The 9,582-nt window shown below is 38.2% G+C and overlaps 1 protein-coding gene across 16 annotated transcripts in view; it reads right to left on the bottom strand.

Annotated features, from left to right (window-relative positions):
- Positions 1-9,582, bottom strand: part of Dlg1 (discs large MAGUK scaffold protein 1) — a 202,381-nt gene that overhangs the window by 167,847 nt on the left and 24,952 nt on the right. Inside the window, exon 1 of one of the 16 annotated variants that reach the window (XM_029544625.1) lies at positions 6,830-7,605. The exons of 14 other annotated variants lie outside the window; for them this stretch is intronic. In XM_029544625.1, coding sequence (XP_029400485.1) covers positions 6,830-6,859 — 30 coding nt within the window. In that variant the 5' untranslated portion in view covers positions 6,860-7,605. Of the gene's footprint in view, positions 1-6,829; positions 7,606-9,582 lie in introns of those variants that run through there. One more of the 16 variants, XM_029544628.1, reaches the window with a different exon arrangement.

Genomic DNA, 9,582 nt, shown 5'->3' with positions numbered 1-9,582 from the left:
TTTACTTAACCACCCAATGGGACAGTCTTAAACCAAAAAAAAAAAAAAACCAAAAAAAAAAAAAAAAAAAAAAAAAGAACAAATAGGTAACAATTTAGGAAACTATTTTACTGAAGGGGGGGGTAAAGAGCAACAATGAGTAAAGACCCGTGACCAAGTGTCTGAGGGTGGAGACCATCAGCCGACGTCAGACAAAGGTTAAAATGACAAAGTTCTTACAAACCACCAAAAGGGGGAAAAAAAACCACTTCTGGAAATAATACAGTATAATAAACCTTGTTTAAATACCATAAAGAAATGCAAATTAAAACTTCATTTATATAACAATGCTCATCCAGCAAAGAAGTAAAAATCTGAAAAATCATTCTTTTGCTAATTTGAAGAAAAATATTTCATCATATACTGCTAGTAAGGATGCAAAATGGCACAATTCCTATGGAGTTACTTAAAAATAGGTACCAAAATTAAGTTATATTTTTCTCTCAACTAGCAAAGCCATATATATAGACAAGACCTTCATAAATACAAAATAACAAAGTTGCTTACTGGTTTTAACAGTGAAAAATTAGAAAGAATTGTTCTGCTCACTGAAAGTATTATTTACAATTATTTCAGCTCATTTGTGTTGCTAGACTCTAGTTCCACAGATTATGTAATTAATAAAGAATTGAAATGTATTTCCTATGAGTACAGAAGCTGGAGTGCACAGTGTCAGGACCCCTCCTGGAGAGGTATCTGAACGGGCGGAAGGCAGCCTTCAGAGCACTTTATATTCCTCTCTGGCAGAAAGGGTACAAGGACAGTAAGGGCTCCTTGGACCTTGAGACTTTTCATCAAGGTACAGTTCGCATGGCCAAACCACTCATGACACAATCATTTCTCAAAGGCTATAACTCTCAACATCTACACATTTCATGTATAAAGTTTTAACCTGAATCTGGAGGATGGCATTATCGTTCAAACGTTAGCACGTATCTTTTGAAGATCTAGAACTTTTTCCCTAAAATAGGTATGGATCTAAATTCCATTTTTACTTAAATATAATCACATACACACAATCAAATTTATTTTTTTTAATTATTGAGGAAAAGTTTCTAAGTAAAATCAGCAAAGGGTGAAAAGTTCCATAAATGTAAAATACACTATCAACTGTATAAGAGAAAAATTAAAAACATTCTTTTTACTTGTAATTGTATTAAGTCCTGGAAAAACAGGACAAATAAAAACAGTTTCTGAAGCTAGGGAGATGATGGCTCAGTTCACAGAGTTGAACAGATCCCCGCATCCCTGTAGAAAGTCAAGCAAGGCACCTGTAACCCAGCACTCGGGAGGCAGAGCCAAGGAGAGCTTGAGGGTTGATGGCTGAAAGAGGATTAGGTTCTGTGAGACCCTGTCTCAAAAACTGAAAAGCGGGCTGGTGAGATGGCTCAGTGGGTAAGAGCACCTGACTGCTCTTCTGAAGGTCCGGAGTTCAAATCCCAGCAACCACATGGTGGCTCACAACCATCCGTAACAAGATCTGACTCCCTCTTCTTGAGTGTCTGAAGACAGCTACAGTGTACTTACATATAATAAATAAATAAATCTTTAAAAAAAAACAAAAACAAAAACTGAAAAGCGATGATGAAGAATCCAGGCCTCAACATGTGTGTACACATGTACACACACATAAAAAAACAACAACAAAAGAATCAGTTTCCCCTAGAAGAGAGAGAGGGAGAGAAGGAATAAAAATGAGACAGCGCATATACTGAGGAGGAGAGATGGTGAGACAGGGTCTCTCCCTCCAGCCCTGGGGAGCCTAAAGCTAGTAAACTAGGACACCCTGGAACTGCAGTGAGCTGCCTCTGCCTCTGCCTCCTGAATGCTGGGAAACAGAGACGTGCCATGCCTGGTTATCTAAATTATTTATTTAGTGACAGTTTTGATTTTGTTGTTTCATTTAGACAGGGTCTTGCCAAACAGCCCAGCCTGGCCTAGAACTTGCAATTCTCCTGCCTCTACCACTCAGGAGATGGGATTACAAGCATGTTGTTAGTTTGCTTGAAATAAGCTTATTCCTCAAAAATTATATTTAAAAAAAGTACAGGAGTAGAAAGTGAAAGATTAGCTGCTGAATAAGAATGGTTGCTCCAGGCCAATAATACTAATTAAATTAGAAACTTATGTTTCTTTGTAAAAACCAACTACATTTCAGTGTTAGCAGACAGCACAGTGCCGTTTTCAGGATGTTCCCATCGCTGTATGAAATTCTACTGGGCAATGGTGAAGCTGCTGACAGTCTGCAGCTCAGAGACGGAAAGCACTAATGTGAGGAAGGATTGTTTCTCAATTCTAGTAATAATCAAGAAACGTCACATAGTCGATAGATTGTTCCGGCATTTAAGTGAGGAGTAGCCAAATAAGAAAGCAGAAGCAGACCGGGCAGTGGTGGCACACGCCTTTAATCCTAGCACTTGGGAGGCAGAGGCAGGCGGATTTCTGAGTTTGAGGCCAGCCTGGTCTACAGAGTGAGTTCTAGGACAGCCAAGGCTATACAGAGAAACCCTGTCTCGAAAAACAAAAAAAGAAGCAAGCAAGCAAGCAAGCAAGCAGATGTGCAGCTCAGTCTCCATGTGGGTACCACAACAATTGGAGCTGGGGCAACACAATGGCCTCAGTGAGAGGGGGTGTGGTTAACACTGCAGAGACTTGATGAGCCAGGGTGGGGAGACAGCCAGGGGAGTTCCACACTCTCAGAGGAAAAGGGAAAGGGGAATGGGGAAAGAGACTCTGTGAGGGGCATCAACTGGGGTATAAATAAATAAATAACAAGAAATGAGTGATGGGGCTAGAGAGATGGCTCAGCAGTTAACAGCACTGACTGTTCTTCTAGAGGTCCCACGTTCAATTCCCAGCAACCACATGGCAGCTCACAACTGTCTTTAATTCCAGTTTCGGAAGACCAGACAACCTCACACAGGCAAAACATCGATCGATGTACATAAAATGAAAATAAATTATTTTTAAAAAAATAATTTAAAAAATGAGTGGAAACAACAGGAAAACCTACTTTCTGGATCCTTCTGAATTTATTATTAAAAGAAGATACAGAATTATAATTAATCTCTAATAGTGTAGCTTAGGTGTGTGACTGTTCTGCCTGCATTTAAGTCTTTGCCCTACTTGTGTGCTTGGTGTCCACTGAAGCCAGCAAAGGTCATTGGCTCTCCTGAAACTGCAGTCACACTCAGTTGTGAGCCACCACGTGGGTGCTAGGCACTGAAGCCAGACCCTTGGAAGAGCAGCCAGAGTTCTTATCACTAAGCTACTTCTCTCCAGCACCAATAAAATGAGTTTTCTGAAATATCTATAAGTGCATTACAAAGTAATATAATTTTTTAGGCCTCAAGTTTGGATTATCTGGACCAAAGCTATACCTATAACAAATATTTACTGAGTACTTACTATATATTGAACATTTGGCAGGCAGATATACCATGGAAAACAAAACAATGCTGCTTGCATGATACTTTGAATACAATGAGAAGAACACAGTACTAAAGAATATAAGTGCACACATAGTCTACTGTGTGTGAGAGGAAGCGGGTGCGCTCTTACAGTGGCAGCAGAACTATGTACTTCTGATCCAGCCATCCACAAACTGGACTCAGAAGGGTAAGCTCTCTGGTCACAAGTTGGAAATGGCTATCTATGCACATATACCTCAAGATGAAAGAAACTCCTCAGAAGACCTGGAAAAAGCCATATTAACGGAGAGTAATGAAAGCATGGGGTAGTTCTAAAAGCAAAAGTATTGCCAATTCTTTAATTGTGAATTAAAAATATACACACACACACACACACACACACACACACATCAAAACTGTCCTGACAGCACCTAACATGAGCTACTAGATTTGGCAAATTAAATAATAAAAGTATTAACAACTGGGACTGGAGACAGCTCAGCAGTTAACAGTAGTGACTGAGCTTCCAGAGTATCTAGGTTCAATTCCCAGCCCCTACATAATTAACAAGTATCTGTAATTCCAGTTCCAGAGTATCCCATACCCTCGTTTGGCCTCCTTGGGCATTGTGTACACACGCGGCACACATCACACACACGCACACGCATGCATACACACACACACACACACACACACGCAACCAGCACTAAGTGTGAGCAAATCTCGAGCTAGAGAGTTGACTTTCTTGTTCCCAGAGTTAATTAAGGACTGTATACAACACTTCTCTTTTTTCCAGTTCTACTCTCTGCCATCTATCATTCTATTAAATGATCCTAAGAAGACACAGAGAAGAGCTTTTCTAATTACATGATCAAAAACTACTGTAACCAAAGGTGGAAAAAGATATGGTCCTACAAGCAATCCTGATAGGCATTGTACCTGTCAGCTCCTCCTCTCTTCTTTCCTCCCGATTACTGACCAGGTAAAATCCTCCATCCATGAGGAAGGTAGACGCCCTGAGCTGCAGCTTACACATAGCACTTTACTGCTCTATAAACAAAAAAGCTATTTAGCAATATTCCCAAAGCACTCCTCAGATCTAGTGTGGTCACAGTGGTATCCCTACACTGATAATGAACCTGGTGAAACTTATTTCTCTGCCTAGCCCCTAATGTTACCTCCACACTGATATATTTATAAAATCACTAGTTAAGAAGCTAAAAAACTCTCAAGGAGAAAACTAAACTGTTTTCTAAGATATTATATGGGAGACACACAAGAAAATATTGTACCCAAGCTGATTAAGTAACATATAATCCATATTAATATAAGTAAAAATAACCAGAAACAATACTATAAGTGTTCTTTTCCCTTGAAAAGTGTTTAAACCCAAAATGCCTTTTTCTTTCTTTCTCTCTCTCTCTCTCTCTCTCTCTCTCTCTCTCTCTCTCTCTCTCTCTCTCTCTCTTTCTTTCTTTCTTTTTAAATTCAAGGAGGAAGCATGCTTTCAAATCCACTACATTTCTGTTTCAAAGGTATTAATCAGGGTTGGGTATGCAGCTGAGTGGTAGAGCGCTTGCCTGACATATTCATGGTCCTGGGTCTAATTCCCAGCTCTAGGAGCAAGGAAACCTTTTAAGGACTGTATTAATCAGAAGAGGAATGTAGGGCTATTTATGACTGTCTTAAATTAGTAAATGCCAATTATACTACTGTAGATGGAGGCCAAGATTTAGCAGTTCAATAACAGTGAAGATTTAGTCATCTCATCTCACAACCTAGTCATTTGAAAGCATTTTAAAATAACAGTCTTCATTGTGAAGAACATATAGTTATTATAGTTATGAGGGGACTAAAAAGCTAATCATCATTGCTTTAGCTCAACCCACATGCCTGTTCTTAAGGGTATCCATGGTAGCAATGATGCAACATGCCTACCTAGTTCACTGTGCCTACACAAGTGGGAGAAAGGGGAGGCGGATGATGAAAAAATTTTTACTTGAGGTGTTTAGTATTAACAAGATAGAATTATATCGACTACACTGTCAGGTTTTATACAGCATAACGCTCTCCAAAAATCTGAAAGGACCCTAGAACCGGAAGACAAAAAGGGGGAGGGAGCATGCACTGAAGCCTTTAGTTGAGGAGAAAAAAATTTTGCTTATCTTGCTGTAACAACTGATTAAAAATGTTCACGGGGTTTATTTCTTATCATAGAATAAATGATCCTAATTTAGCATTTTCAAAACTACAAATAATGTTTTATGCTTCCTAATTTCCAACCTCCATATTTTCCTATTTTTGTTTTCACAGTTACATAATAATTTATAAATATTTTAAGGTAAGTGATTATATCCAATGGTTTTTAAGAAATAAAAAACTGTTCTCTTCTGCTTAAAAGAGCTGAATACAAAAATAAATCTAATTCTATCAAATTGAGACTAAAGAGATATATCAAATAACTTTTCTATAATATTGGAAGCAAAAAAATTAAACTAAATGAAATTACACAAGGTAATTCACAGGAGAAAGTAAAACAAGGCTATTAAAAAAAAAAAAAAAAAGGAAGACACAAATTAAAAAGTCATGCAAAACAGCAGAGGACAGGCACATTGGTATCTGATCACAGACTGCTACCTGAACCAAAGCTCTGCAGGCAATAAAACAAAACAAGAACTCAGTGCCATCAATTTTCCCACGTTTCGTCTGAGAACTAATTCACTGCACAGAAATAATAATGCACTGCTTTCAGAAATACTTATTCTTTTATCACTAAACATAATTTTAAAGTCTCAACAATTAAACCTAAAAAATCACCATGTGACATTAATATGTAGAAATAAAAAACAAAATGGGTACTTCCTGTTTTGAAAACTGAAACCTAAAGTTTAAATGTAAGCACCTAAAATTTATAACCAAAGTAGTCTGCTTGGAGACTAAGTGAGATGTGCTGTGCTCAAGATAAAAAGCAAAGCAGCCTTAAAAAGTGCTTCAAGACGCGCCTGAGCAAGTTCAAGGGTCCTCAGCCCAGATCAGTATCTATCTAACAACACATCAAGAGAAGAGTCCAGAAGCTGTCTGCAAAATGAACTTGCACTTGCACTAACAGGACACGTCCAGGTGGACAAGAAGAGCTCTGAGGAAATACAAGACCTGAGCACATCAAGGCTTTCCAGACCTCTGCTGTTAGGAGGAAAGATTCCTGAAATCTTGGAGAAAAAAAAAAATCAGTTTAACACACTATTTTTAATCTACTTGAAATACATTTCAAACTATTGCCTTTGCTAACCATGCATTACATAGATTCAAGATTTGTTTTCAAGCATCTAACAATGGTTATATCTTTAAAAATGAACACAGAAAATCATACCATATCTTACCTTTGTAGTTACAATGCACAGGCAATCCATTATTCTACCATTACAATGTTTTATACACAAAGCAAAACTATTCAAAATGCCTATTTCACAACAACAAAACTTTAAATAAAGTTGTTAGATAAAAATCATAGATGAAAAGTTATGACTGTGCCAAGATCTCGCCAGGATCCATTCTTAGAGCTAGCAATTTTTCTACTATCTGAAATATAAGAAGCCAGAATGCATCACGTGCCCTACAATCTTCTTTATGTAATCTGTGTCTGAAGAACTTGAAATTATCCAACAGAACACTGTGGAACTTGGCGGGTTGGCTCCGTGAGAGCCCACTGCTGCTTCAGACGCTGCCTCATTAACCCCTCTCTTCAGGGTGCGTTGCCAGGGAGTCATCTGATAAAACGCCCCACAAGGAGGTCTCCCCAACACAAATTTAAGTCTGTTTCTCCTTGTTTGCTACAGTTTAGATATTCAAAGAACGGCCAAAAAATTAATAAAGAATCACTACAAAAATGCAAGCAAACATTCCTCCCACTGAGCCATCTCAGCAGCTGCAGCCTGCAAACGATGACTTTCTCGGCAGTAATGAATGGAATATTCCAAGTGTTATTTTTGAGAAGGGGAGCGGGAAGAACAAAGCAATCATGTTACAGTGTCGTTAATACTTCCACTTTCTCTCTTTATCAAAATAAATAGCACTTTACCAGTGAAGACATGTTACTTTATTGTGTTACTAAATCTACTTCACTCAATTCCTTGTCCCTCAAGTAGAAGGACGGAACACCACAGAAAGGCAGTTACAACTGTACCATTTCAAACTCCTCAGTAAGTGGGGTTTTTTTTAACCCAGAATTCATCCAACTTTTTAAATGTCTGTCCTTCAAGATTATCAAGCACAGGGTGGACAGGCTAGCAGAGCAGAGACTGGGCACAGGGGCGCCAAGTATCTTTCCGTTTCATAAGTGGCTGACTCCCCTAGGAAAGCACATAGAAGGAAGAGCACTGTCTGCAATTTTGGTCCCTTCAATAAATTCATCACTTTTTAAAACAAAATGATTGTTTTAAAACAATGAAGGCAATATTCAAGTACTGTCAGGGCATTGTATTTTGAGAAGAATGTATTGGCTTCTTTCTTAGTGTTCTGAAATTTCTCTCATGAAACTTTAAAATACCAGGAATAGTCTTGCCCAGAGAGATCTTCCTCAGTGTGGCAGGCCTAACAGCAGATGTTGGACAATCCCTATAGCAAATTAGAAACGTGGTTGAACCCACTAATAAGCTATAAACCAGTCCTTTTCTTTCCTGGTGCAGGTTAGGAGAACTCCGTTTCCTTTTTATAAAATGCACAGTGGCACTAAGAGTCCTTCCCCTTCCGTCATAATTTCTACACTCAGAAGACTGTTCCGACCAGGGCAAAAGCTCAAGAATGTTCCTGTACCTACTGTTCTCCTCATCACCTATGGGTCAGACAGTGTGACCACAATGTAACCACCCTCAGTAGGTGTTGATGACTGAGGAGCCTTTCCGATTGTAGATAGTTACAAAACTGAAAATCTGAGTTGATTCTGAAAATGAGAGCTCCTTTTCCCATGAAAACCTCTGAAATACCTTTGCCAACTAAATGTGTAAGATATAGAATAGCCAAAAAGCCAAGTTTAAATTTGAATCGCCTTGATATATATTTAACAACAATCACATTTTAGGAAATAATTTTAGTTGGAAAGTTTATTTTCATCTTAGACACTGGAGTCACTCGTGAATAATCACATTTGAGCTGGAAAGATGGCTCAGTTGATAAAGTGCTTGCATTATAAACATAAGGACCTAAGCTTAATGCTCAGAACACACATTTAATTATGAGCTGCCACATGTGCAGCTCAGACTTGTAGCTCTAGGACTGGGGAAGTAGAGACAAGGCAGATCTCTGGGGCTTGGTGGCCAGCCAGCTTAGCCTACATCAGCACATTGCAGGCCAATGAAAGACCCTATCTCAAAAACAAAGGTGTACAGCTAATGAGTAATAACTATACCAAAAATTGCCCTCTGGCCTCAACACACAAGTGCATGTGTGTCTGAATACTCACCTCCCAACACACACACACACACACACACACACACACACACACACACACACACACATCCCTTCTTGATTTTAAACAGCCATTTTACAGAATCTAAGTTTCAGGAGATGTTGCTTTTTTTTTTTTTTTTTAAAATTAAAATATCACCTGACTACCCAATTTCCTACTAGTACCCATTTTAAGCATACCTATTATCCCTATTTGGACAATAGTTGCATATCTGCAATGTCTATATTGTAACCAGTTAACTGTATTACCTTTTTAATGTACTTAATAATCTTTCAACAAAGTTTGAATGTAGCATCTCATACTCAAGAATGATCATTTAATCTGAATTAAATTCTGCATTTAGTCCACCTATCAATACCCAAACTGGCATTGACTAGGGGTGTTTTAAATCAATATGGTCCTTTGTAAGTCATCTGCTCTTTGAAATGATTTATAAGCTACCCTGTAATATGAACAACTTTTAAAAGACCTAAATATAAACATTTGGGAATGATAATAACCTCATCTAACATTGAGGCACATAAGATAATCAGTACCACTTCAAAATACCAGTGGATTTCTACATAAGCTACTGCTTTTAACCATGACGAATGAAATCTCTCTCCTTTTTTTCTTTATTATTATTTTCTTTATTTACATTTCAAATGCTATCTCGAAAGTTCCCTATAC

Source organism: Mus pahari, chromosome 12 (genome assembly GCF_900095145.1).
Source record: "Mus pahari chromosome 12, PAHARI_EIJ_v1.1, whole genome shotgun sequence".
Classification (NCBI taxonomy): domain Eukaryota; kingdom Metazoa; phylum Chordata; class Mammalia; order Rodentia; family Muridae; genus Mus; species Mus pahari.
Note: the sequence above shows the minus strand (reverse complement) of the source record. Positions and strands in the feature narration are given on the sequence as shown.